Source organism: Canis lupus, chromosome 5, assembly GCF_048164855.1.
Source record: "Canis lupus baileyi chromosome 5, mCanLup2.hap1, whole genome shotgun sequence".
Lineage (NCBI taxonomy): Eukaryota > Metazoa > Chordata > Mammalia > Carnivora > Canidae > Canis > Canis lupus.
The window spans coordinates 43,297,818-43,310,362 of record NC_132842.1 but is presented as its reverse complement, the minus strand read 5'-3'; the positions used below and the strand labels follow the sequence as shown (position 1 = coordinate 43,310,362).

The window sequence follows — 12,545 nt, the reverse complement described above, 5'->3', positions numbered from 1 at the left end:
AATTGGTTAAGGGTCCAGCTCTTGGTTTCAGCTCAGGTCATGATCTTGAGGTTGTGAGACTGAGCCCCACATCAGGCTCTGTGCTCAGCAGAAAGTTGGCTTGACATTCTGTGTCTCTCCCTGATCCTTTGCCCCTCCCCCCATAAAAAATACGAAAAGAATAGGATAACATGGATGGTATCCAAAGTGGGTGAACAACTTTTATCTCAAGACTTTGAAAGAACAAAAGTATTTCTTGTTTAAAATTAGCAAAACAGGGACTTCTGGGTGGCTCAGTGGTTGAGCATCTGCCTTTGGCTCAGGGCATGATCCCAGGATTCTGTGATTGAGTCCTGCATCGAGCTCCCGGCGTGGAGCCTGCTTCTCCCTCTGCCTGTGTCTCTGCCTCTCTCTCTTTCTCTCTCTCTCTCTCTCTCTCTCTCCCTCTGTCTTTCATGAATAAATAAATAAAATCTTAATAGATGGATTTACTTAAGATGCTCCTAGGATTAGCACCTGTGCTACATTTCTTAGTGCTTGTTTCCCAGATCACTTGTGAGAATCTAATCTTAACCTTGTGTTCTCCCTTCAGAATTCTTTGTGTGGATATCAGATCCGGATGGAATCTCGAGCTAGTGAATCTACAAGGTTACTGTATTGTACAACAGGGGTTTTGCTAAGGAAACTTCAAGAAGATGGTCTCCTAACTAATGTATCTCATGTTATTGTGGATGAGGTGAGTATATTCTAAAGTTGAGATAAATTCAAAACAATTTCATATTAAAAAGATGCAATTTCAGGGCATCTGGGTGGCTCAGTCAGTTAAGCATCTGCCTTTAGCTCAGGTCATGCAGTGTCCTGGGATCAAGCCCTGTGGCAGGTTCTTTGTTCAGCAGGAACTCGCTTCTCTCTCTCCCTCTGCATGCTGCTCTGCCTGCTTGTGCACACGCTCAATTGCTCTCTGTCAAATAAATAGTAAATAAAATAATTAAAAACATAAAAAATGCTATTTCTAATACTAGCTAACATTTTCTTCATCTTAAATACCAGACGCTTAACATAATTATTTAATTTCCTCTAGCAAATGTGTCTCATGTTAACTGATTTAATACCATATGACAGGGATCCCTGGGTGGCTTAGTGGTTTAGTGCCTGCCTTGGGCCCAGGGTGTGATGGGATCGAGTGCCACATCGGGCTCCCTGCATGGAGCCTGCTTCTCTCTCTGCCTGTGTCTCTGCCTCTCTCTCTTTCTCTCTCTGTCTCTCATGAATAAAGTCTTAAAAAAAATAAACATATATATATATATATGACATTTACAATATGCTAGATGCTATTCTGGTTTTATATATATAAATTTATTTAATCCTCATGCACTCCAGTGAAGTATATATTCTTACCTCTGTTTGACAGTTGTCAAACTGAGGCACAGAGATGTTATAATACCTTGTATAAGTTCACAAAGCCAGTTAGTTCTGAAACTGGGAGTTCAAACCGAGGCTATCTGGCTACAGTCTGTGGTCTAACCAGTACACTGATTCTCAACTACATTTAGTTGTTAAAGGATTTTGATTCTTAAAAAAAAGAGAGAACTCTTCACTTTCTCTCTAGATTTATCCCTCCCTGAATCAAATTTGAATGCACAAATTGAAAATTTAAATAGAAAAGTTTCCCATGGGAATTATTTTAAATGGCACAGTAGCCTAGCATATGTAAACTGATTAGCTTTGTACATAAGTTTGTCAAGGTGGCTCAGCGGTTGAGCATCTCTGCCTTTGGCTCAGGGCATGATCCTGGGATCGAGTCCCACATCAGGCTCTCTGCGAGGAGCCTGCTTCTCCCTCTGCCTATGTCTCTGCCTCTCTCTCTGTGTGTGTCTCATGAATAAATAAGATCTTTAAAAAAAATTATTTTTATCAAGAAGAAATAAGATATATAGCATTTCCCTTCTTCAAGAAATATTTAAATATTTTTTCCTGATATAAAGTTTTTTGAGTCTGTTAATTCACCAAGTTCAGAAGGTAGTAGTAAAAGTTCACTCACTGATTTTTAATTAATAGAATACATATAGATTATTGGATAATTTTCCCCATTTGGTTAGAAAATAGTACAAACATAGAAAGTTACAAAAATGAAAGTGAAAATTTTTAATCTCATAACCTCGAAAAAAGATCAATGTTAACATTTAATTTGCATATTTTATGCATATGTATTTTGTATGTATGTTTTAAATTTTATTCACATCATTTAGGACACCTGGGTGGCTCAGTGGTTGCGCATCTGCCTTCAGCTCAGGACATGATCCTGGGTCCTGGGATCAAGTCCCACATTGGGCTCCCAGCAGGGAGCCTGCTTTTCCCTCTGTGTCTCTGCTTCTCTCTCTGTGTCTCTCATGAATAAATAAAATCTTTAAAAAAAAAAATTTTTTTCACATCATTCATCTACAAAAACACAATTTTAATAGCTATATAGTACATAATTTGGATGTCCCATAATGTATTTAACTTTTTCCTTTTTTTTTTCCTTTTTTTTTTTTTTTAAGATTTTTAACTCTTATGTTTTTAATTCTAGCCATTCTGACAGGTGTGAGGTGATAGCTTGTTGTGATTTTGATTTGTATTTCCTTGATGATTAGTGATGTTGAGCATCTTTTCATGTGTCTGTTGGCCATTTGTATGTCTTATTTGAAAAAAGGTCTATTCACATCCTCCATTTTTAAATTTTGGTTTTTTGGTGTGGAATACTGTAAGTTCTTTATATATTTTGGATATTAACCCTTTACTGGATATATGATTTGCAGATATTTTCTCCCATTCACTAGGTCAACTTTTTGTTTTATTGATGGCTTTTTTCACTGTGCGAAAGCTTTTTATTTTGTTATAGTTCCAGTAGTTTATTTTTGCTTTTATTTCCCTTACCTGAAGAGACATCATCCATAAAAATATTGCTAAGGCCAGTGTCCATGAGATTACTGCCTATGTTTCTTTTAGGAGTTTTATCATCTCACATTTAGAACTTTAATCCATTTTGAGTTTATTCTGTGTATGATGTAGAAACTAGTCCAGTTCCCAACATTATTATTGAAAAGACTGTCTTTTCCCCATTATATATTCTTGCCTTAGGGTAAACTTTAATTTAAAAGCCAGACCAACTTCAGGAAGGTATTCCTTCATAGTTTAATATTAGCAGTCTGATTTACTGATCCTGGTCAAACCACCCAAGTAAGAATACCTAGGATTCGTCTGTCTTTCTCCCACATCCCATAAATCCAGTCACCTAGTCCTGTCGATTCTCCTTTTCTTAAATTCATTCATATTTCTCCATATTCAACTAGTATTGCCCTTATAGAGGCTATTTTTTAAGTATTCAAAAACCTCTAATTAAACTTCCTTTCTGTTTTGTTCTCCATTGCATTCTCCACATTATAGTCCATTCTCTTTTTTTAAAAGATTTTATTATTAGAGTACACAAGCAGTGGAGAGGGGCAGAGGAAGAGGCAGAAGCAGACTCCTGACTGAGCACAGACCCCCATTCTGAGCTGATCTCAGGACCCTAAGATCACGACCTGAGCCGAAAGACACTTAACTGACCACCCAGGCACCCTGCCACTTATCTTTTTTACAAAAAATCTCAGACCACATAATTCCCCTGCTTTAAAAAGTTTATTTTAAAGATCTTAAGTAGGGCAGCCCCAGTGGCGCAGCGGTTTAGTGCCGCCTGCAGCCCAGGGCGTGATCCTGGAGACCCGGGATCGAGTCCCACGTCAGGCTCCCTAAATGGAGCCTGCTTCTCCCTCTGCCTGTGTCTCTGCCTCTCTCTCTGTCTCTCTGTGTCTCTCATGAATAAATAAAATCTTTTAAAAAAAAAAATAAATATTTTAAGTAATCTCTAGTCTTTATGCCCAATATGGGCTTGAACTCAAAACTCTTGAGATCAAAAGTTGCATGCTCCTCTGACTGAGGCAGCCAGGTGCCCCTAAAATGTTTTTGTCACTGCCCCAGCTCATTAGGGCAAAGTCATGGGGTTTTACACAGCAATTTACCGAGTACTTCACCTGCTTTATCTCTTGCCCTGTCCCATGCTGAAGGTATTATGTTTGTTTTTCCAGTCCCTGAAATGTATTGTGATTCCTCTCTTTACCATGATTTTTTAAGATTTTATTTATTTAAAAAAAAAAGATTTTATTTATTCATGAGAGACACACAGAAGCAGAGACATAGGCAGAGGGACAAGCAGTCTCCCTATAGGGAGCCCAATGCGGAACTTGATCCCAGGACCCCGGGATCACGACCTGAGCCAAAGGCAGATGTTCAACCACTGAGCCACCCAGGCACCCCTTTACATGATTTTATACATGACCACTTCCTCGCCCTTTTGCCTCCTGTTCCTCCTCCATCCTTTTTTTCAAACTCAGCCTTCTGTTCTTAGCATTGATGGCAATTTCTCCTAGTATATTTCCTGACCTCCTGAATTAACTACCCTTCATATGTAAATTTAAAACCATACTGTACAGTATACGGATTATAAACTGAAATGGAGAGAACTGTCTTGGTCATTTTTACAGCCCCAGCATCTAGCACAATACTAAGTACTTACTATTTGTTGGGCTCTGTTCTAAGGGCTTTGCATTGTCATTGGACTGTTAAAATCACTCTGCAAAGTTTATATTTGGTATTCTTGTTTTATAGAATAAGAAATAGACCCAGAAATATTTAACATTCTTAAATTCATACTGTAAGTGGCCAGGAAGAGTTGAACCCAAGCAGTTGGTTCCAGAACCTGAACACTTACCCACTACTGCCTCCCTTACAAACAAATGAATGATAAAACCTGTTTTAGTTTGTTATCTTGATATACTTAATATTTGTATGCTGCCCTAAATCCTACAGAATAAAAATGTGGTAGAAATAAGTCAGGATATACAAAGTTGGAAGATAGTTACATTCAGAAGATAGGGAGTTCTATATACCACATCAGTTCTTCCCTAAATGTGTGTGCCAGAAGGGCATTAAAAACCATTTTTCTTAGACAATTCATTGAGACCCTGCTAGATCCCTATTAACCAACCCCCCTTTTTCTATATAGTGCATCTGTCCTGTGATAATGATGATAGTACAGTTTGAGATTAGTGGCAGAACTTTAGGAGTCACCCTGGCTTTGCTTCTTTTTTTTTTTTTTTTTTTAATATTTTATTTGTTTATTCATGAGTGACAGAGAGACAGAGAGAGAGGGAGAGACACAGGCCGAGGGAGAAGCAGGCTCCATGCAGGGAGCCTGATGTGGGACTCAGTCCTGGGTCTCCAGGATCACGCCCTGGGCTGAAGGTGGCGCTAAACCCCTGAGCCCCCCGGGCTGCCCCTGGCTTTGCTTCTAAGGGAAATTTAGGAGATGACCTAATCTTACCAACCAATTTTATTTGAGTGATTATTTTGGCCTCTTAATAGACCTTATATGTAATTAATTTTTTTGTTCCATGTATACTAGGTTCATGAAAGAAGTGTCCAGTCAGACTTCTTACTAATTATCTTGAAGGAAATTTTACAGAAACGCTCTGATCTACACTTGATTCTAATGAGTGCCACTGTAGACAGTGAAAAGTTTTCTACGTATTTCACACACTGCCCTATTCTCAGAATTTCAGGAAGAAGCTATCCTGTTGAGGTAAGTTTTCTTTATAATGAGTATATCAATACAAGCTACATTCCTACCAGGGAATTTCCCCCAGAAGATAGGCCTAGTAGCCATACCTAGTCCTGCAGTATTGCAAGTCAGGAGAGGACTTGGAGATGGCTTGGGAATCAGATGGCTGGTGCTGCCTGGATTGAGGGTGGATGGCCTGGAAGGAAGGAGTCTGCTGAAAGATGTACCCAAGAAGTACAGAACATAAAACATTTCCATATCAAAACCATTATTTCCAGGTTGAGGGTGGCTGCCTGGCAATAAGGAACTCCTTTTGCGCCCAACCTCTCAAATTTAGGCTTGTTATTGAAGCTGCTTTTCTGCCTCTTTTCATAATATTTGTCCTTTGGGTTCAGCTTATAAAGACTGCTTTCTTAATTAGTTTTCACAAATAAAAAATACATACTATGATGTAATTTGTCCTGAGACTTCTAGGGACAAATTCATTTCTTACCAGCTAAGTTTTCTATTCGCAAATAATGTAGAAAGAAGAATTTCCTCATAATATTATAAATTAACATTTGGTAACATTCAAAAGGTAAGATCCCCTTATTCTCTTTAAAATAGTGTTTACTGAAATGAATTTGAGTTCACCATTTATATGCCTTAATCTATGTAGGTTTTCCATCTTGAAGATATAGTAGAAGAAACGGGCTTTGTACTGGAGAAGGATTCAGAATACTGTCAGAAATTTCTGGAGGAAGAGGAAGAAATTACCATTAATGTTACAAGCAAAGCAGGGGGAATAAAAAAGCATCAGGTAAAAAGAAAACAATTTCAAAGACATCTGATAGTGATACCCAGGGCAAACCTTCTTTGAGAGGTTTGAAATCATATGGCTGGCACAGTGGATTTGTGTATATTTTGGTAGAAAAGAGATAGAATTTTGAGCAAATTTTAAAGGTCATTTCTTTAATCTTTGGTTTATGATATTCTTATCTTCTTACACTATTTTGGCCATATAGATAGACATAAATAGGGATGCCTGGGTGGCTCAGTGGTTGAGCGTCTGCCTTTGGCTCAGATCGTGATCCCAGGATCGAGTCCCATATCGGGCTCCCTATGAGGAGGCTGCTTCTCCCTCTGCCTATGTCTCTGCCTTTCTACCTGTATCTCTCATGAATAAATAAATAAATCTTTAAAAAAAAAAAAAGACATAAATAATCAAGGGCCATGTAAATAAGAGGCAACTTTTATTGTTTTATAGCAATGATTAATTATTTAGGAGTAAATTTGTTATTATTTTATTTTAATCTCAACACCTCAGGTATTGAGTTGGGGAGGCCCAAAATCTAGATTGTTGTTTGCCATTTGTTTTCTCAGCAACTTCTGTCCTGGTATGAGCCAGCCTTGACCATATAGTGAGGCTGTCTAGAGCAAGCACACTTCTTCCTAGAGAATTAGTTTCAATGACATGTTTATTTTTAGAACTGTCATAAAAGCTAAATTATCCTCCATCTTAGCTAGTGGTACTATATCTAGTATTTTTATTGTATCAATGAGATTTTGTGCTTATATCCAATATGATGGATACACGAAGTTACTTTATCTTCTCATTAAGGAGATAAATCCAGAAAGCAAAAACTAAAATCTTTCCCTAATATTCCAGAGATAGCAAATAGAAACTAAAGGACTTCAGAATATAAAGGTATTTCAAAAGAGATAATTGAAATTCAGCAACCAAAGGAGAATCTAATAGGAATGAGGCAGATATAAACTGCTTATTAAAGTTATTATGAGGGGACACCTAGGTGGCTCAGTGGTTGAGCATCTGCCTTTGGCTCAAGTCATGATCCCGTGGTCCTGGCATCGAGTCCCACATTGGGCTCTCTGCATGGAGCCTGCTTCTCCCTCTGCCTAGGTCTCTGCATCTCTCTTTTTGTCTCATGAATGAATGAATGAATGAATGAATGAATGAATGAATGAATGAATAAAGTAAGTAAGTTAGTTAGTTATTATGGGGACACCTGGGTGGCTCAGTTGGTTCAGTGTCTGACTCTTGGTTTTGGCTCAGGTCATGATCTCAAGGTCATGAGATCGAGCCTGAAGTCAGGCTCCGTGCTAGGCATGGAACCTACATAAAATTCTCCTCTCCCCTCCCCCACCCCGTGCCCTCTATCCCCCTCCATAGTAACCTATGACCTCTCCTGGCCTGCTCCTTAGTTGCCACAGAATGATGTGTACAGTGTTCTGTTTTTATTTTTGTTTTAATATTTATTTATTCATGAGAAACAGAGAGGCAGAGACCTAGGCAGAGGCAGAAGCAGGCTCTTCATGGGGAGGACTTGAGGCAGGACTCTGGGATCACCCTATGAGCCAAAGGCAGATGCTCAACCACTGAGCCACCTGGGTGCCCTTCTTAGCTCTTCTTTACTTTAGTATATGCATGACAAGATTAAAAGTTTTGCTATACTTAAGAAGGTTGAGTGAAATGAAATAGTTTTAAAGGACTGCAAATACCTCCTTTTTTCCTTGTTTTATAAAAATACTTAATATTTCTGTTCACTTTTTTCTGATTGTATTTCTTATAGGAATATATACCAGTTAATACTGGATCAAGTGCTGATTTAAATCCATTTTACCAAAAGTATAGCAACCGCACCCAGCATGCTATTCTCTACATGAATCCTCATAAAATCAACCTTGATCTCATTTTGGAACTTCTTATATATTTAGGTATATATCTTTTTCTAATTTGACTCCATTTGTTTTGATGAAACTTCTGCTAAGTGATGATGTTTTATTAGCGTGTTACATGCTATCCCTTACTTTTCTTATGTTGAATTTTGTTTTCTCTTTAAAAATTCCAGACAGAAGTCCCCAGTTCAGAAATATTGAAGGAGCAGTGTTGATCTTTTTACCAGGACTTGCACATATTCAGCAGTTATATGATCTCTTGTCAACTGACAGAAGATTTTTTTCTGAACGGTAACTACAAATCTTCATTATATTCTAAGTAGTTTTAAAATCAAAAAATGTTTTATTTATTAAAACTCTTGATCAGAATTTTCAGTTTTTTACCTTTATCCAAAGTGAAGTAAATTATTTACATTTCTATTCTAGCACTTAATGTACTAAAAATTTTAGGTATTCTGCTTTTGTTCTGTGTTCTTAATATGAGTAAGCAGAGGGAATCCTGTGGTTGAGAATAAGATGGTGACTCCCCTCCCCAACCCAGTGGACAGCGCCAAACCCTTACAGGTTGCATTTTATCATCCAGACATATGGAAGTGGCTGTTTAGTATATTTGTCCTGATACAGTTCATTACTGCTGTCACTGTTATCATATCCAAGCAGATTTTTAAAAATTCTTTAAACCCTATATTCCATATAAATTCGTCTTAAGTATTTTTTCTTTGATGAGTATATGTGGTTTCATTGTATCGTTTTCAGAGCTTTTGTGTTTAAAATTTTTCATAATAAAAAAATTTTTAATTGCTATTTGCAAATAAATTTTGTTATTCTTTGCAGTGTCTTCTAAAGAGAAACTCTTGCTAAGAACTATGATTTTAACTTTCAGATATAAAGTGATAGCTCTGCATTCTATTCTTTCAACTCAAGATCAAGCTGCAGCATTCACACTTCCTCCTCCTGGAGTCAGGAAGGTAAAATTCAGTGCAGCAAATTTATGTGTGATCTGAGAATATTTTGTGAAAATATTACGACTCTTTAGGGATGCCTATGTGGCACAGCAGTTGAGCGCCTGCCCTCGGCCCAGGGCGTGGTCCTGGAGACCCGGGATCGAGTCCCGCATCGGGCTCCCTGCATAGAGCCTGCTTCTCCCTCTGCCTGTGTCTCTGCCTCTCTCTCTGTGTCTCTCACGAATAAATAAAGAAAATCTTAAAAAAAAAAAAAAAAAGTTACAACTCTTTAACATCAAAGACAGTTATTAAAATGTTATTAAGTGCCTTAGAGTGCATGGCAGACTCCAGATGCTCTGTAGATTAACATAATCAGAAACGAAACTAATAGTGAAATTTAAGTATTTGATTATTTATATTATGCATTATTAAAGATATAAGGCTTGGGTAGCCCAGGTGGCTCAGCGGTTTAGCACTGCCTTCAGCCCAGGGCATGATCCTGGAGACCCGGGATCGAGTCCCACGTCAGGCTCCCTGCATGGAGCCTGCTTCTCCTTCTGCCTGTGTCTCTGCCTCTCTCTCTCTGTCTCATGAATAATAAATAAAATCTTTAAAAAAAAAGATACAAGGCTTTTAGGGGAATGACAGTTTAAAAATGTGGCATGCATTTTGCTTGTGAAAAGAAGAATCACTACTTTTCCCATCCTTTTCATGAAGATGTTGGAGCTCAAGAGCTATGTAAATTCTGTGAGGATTCTTTGTTGTTCTCTAGGCTATTCATCCCTGATTAAACAGTCTCAGTATTTTCATGGTCTCCTCTGTTCAAGATTCTGAGTGAAGAGATGCTTGGCAGAGAGTTTCTCAAGAAGAGTTCAGGAGTTTTGAAGGGGATAAAAGAGCACAGTGTAGAGCCTGGGTTCTCACACTGCTCTGATTTGTAACATTTGGGCTTCCCCTAAGATGTAGTTTAAAGAAAAGAGTTCTACCTCTTTAAAAAAAAAAAAAAAAAAAAAAGGAATACTGAGGTAGAAAGAACACTAGGTCCCATCTAAGTCTTAGAACCCGGATTATTATTTCCTTGGTCAAATGAATAAAACAAGTATTCACTACTGAAATACAGAGTTGAGATGGAGCAATACACAAGTGAACATTTGATGGAGAATTTCCTAAATATTTTACTTCCAAGGACTCAACAGAAAATGAAAAGACTGTAGTATTCAGCCACCACCATTAAGAATTTTAGAACTAGAAATGGATCTAAGAAATCATCTATTTCTACCTCCTAAGTTACAATAGAAGTATCTGAAGTCACCTGAAGTAAAATGACTTGGCTGAGGTCACAAAGCTAGTAAGTAGCAGAGCCAGGGCACCAAAGCACTTCTATCTTACTGATGTACTATTGTTTTCCCAGTAATTGTGAATGGTTGTGCTGAGCTGTCTCTGTTCTCTGACCCAGGCTTCTTAGTTCATTTTTAAGATGACTGACTAGAATTAGGAGAACAGTATTTTTGTTAGAATAAAAATCTGGGGCAGCCCGGGTGGCTCAGAGTTTTAGTGCCACCTTTGGCCCAGAGCCTGATCCTGGAGACCCGGGATTGAGTCCCATGTTGGGCTCCCTGCATGGAGCCTGCTTCTCCCTCCACCTGTGTCTCTGCCTCTCCCTCTCTCTCTCTCTCTGTGTCTCTCATGGATAAATAAAATCTATAAAAAAAAAAAAGTAAAAATCTATAACTGGCAGGCTAAGGTGATGAAAACTATAACAAGTTAAAATTACCCAGTAATAGCAAATAGATGGTGAATTTTTGTAAATAATTTTGAAATTCACTTTTTAAAATTCATCAGCTCAAACTAAAGTTTAAATGATGGGACGCTGTTGAAAGTTGTTAGCTAAATCTTTTGGCTTTTTATTTTCAGATTGTTTTAGCAACAAATATCGCAGAGACAGGTATCACTATTCCAGATGTTGTATTTGTAATTGATACCGGAAGAACAAAAGAAAATAAGTAAGTTTGAAAAGGGTTTGAGGTTCTTGTATTCTTAGGAGAAATCATAGAATCATAGGGGGAAAATCCCAAAAGTTCTAATTCTATTCAAAATAAAAAGTCTCAGAGAAACTGTTAAGAAACTTCAGAATAACCATGAGTAAATGTCAAGTTTCCTGTCATGAGTTTTCCCATAAGTAATGCCAGTGTACCACTCACTTGTAGAAAACTGCTCTGAAAAAGTTTTCAGAACATAATTTTTTGTAAATTTGTAAAATATATTTATAAAAACATTATTTATGAGATTATAACAAAGTATATGGGTTTTGGAATAAAAATTGGATTTAAATCTCTGATCTATAATGTTGAGTAAGTGATAATAAGACCAGTAAGTATAATCATCAATCCCCTCATGTAAATGGAGAAAATGAGTATTTTTCATAATTGGAAGTATCTGGTATAGTAATTGGCACTTTATAGGTAATCTTACCTGAATCTTAATAAAAAGATTACTATTTTATAAATAGTAATGTTTGTATTTTAATGTTTGTATTGCAAAAACAGACAGGACCACCTTGGTAGTCTCTCCCTGTATTGGGAAACTTTAGCAATATTGGCAATGCATATGACTGCTAAGAGGCATTAAACTCTTTCAAAGAAATCTTGTTGCATAATTGATAGGCATTTCATTAAAACACCTTCCATGGTCAGATTAATTTGGGATGGGATCCCTGGGTGGCGCAGCGGTTTGGCGCCTGCCTTTGGCCCAGGGCGCGATCCTGGAGACCCAGGATCGAATCCCACATCGGGCTCCCGGTGCATGGAGCCTGCTTCTCCCTCTGCCTGTGTCTCTGCCTCTCTCTCTCTCTCTGTGACTATCATAAATAAATAAAAATTTAAAAAAAAAAAAGATTAATTTGGGAAAGGGTAAATTAAGTTAAATAGGTTTTTCCCTTGTAGAGGTATCTAAAGCTTTTACTTTGATAGTATGAGATTTAATTTGTGAAGTGCTAAATTACTTAAATACAAAACATGACTTGAAAAATAGTGGTCCACAATTATGATAGATTTTTTTTAGCCTGTCTTCAATGTAATTTTAACAATCACCTATTTCCAGCTTTTTTCAGATTTTTATTTAAGTCCTTTGAACATTCTCTCCTAAAACTTTCTTCAGGTACCATGAAAGCAGTCAGATGAGTTCTTTGGTTGAGACGTTTGTCAGTAAAGCAAGTGCTCTGCAGCGCCAGGGAAGAGCTGGGAGGGTCCGAGATGGCTTCTGCTTCCGGATGTACACAAGAGAAAGGTATGACACTGCATTGGAAATAA

At 37.6% G+C, this 12,545-nt stretch overlaps 1 protein-coding gene across 2 annotated transcripts in view; it reads left to right on the top strand.

The window, feature by feature from the left end:
- DHX29 (DExH-box helicase 29) overlaps positions 1 to 12,545 on the top strand; it is a 48,488-nt gene that overhangs the window by 23,636 nt on the left and 12,307 nt on the right. For both annotated transcript variants that reach the window (XR_012031193.1, XM_072826462.1), the window contains exons 12-19: positions 572 to 715; positions 5,462 to 5,638; positions 6,276 to 6,416; positions 8,188 to 8,332; positions 8,467 to 8,584; positions 9,177 to 9,261; positions 11,152 to 11,240; positions 12,394 to 12,522. Coding sequence is in view for 1 of the 2 variants with exons in the window: in XM_072826462.1 (XP_072682563.1) it covers positions 572 to 715; positions 5,462 to 5,638; positions 6,276 to 6,416; positions 8,188 to 8,332; positions 8,467 to 8,584; positions 9,177 to 9,261; positions 11,152 to 11,240; positions 12,394 to 12,522 (1,028 nt within the window). In the remaining variant the exon portion in view is untranslated. The remainder of the gene's footprint in view (positions 1 to 571; positions 716 to 5,461; positions 5,639 to 6,275; positions 6,417 to 8,187; positions 8,333 to 8,466; positions 8,585 to 9,176; positions 9,262 to 11,151; positions 11,241 to 12,393; positions 12,523 to 12,545) is intronic.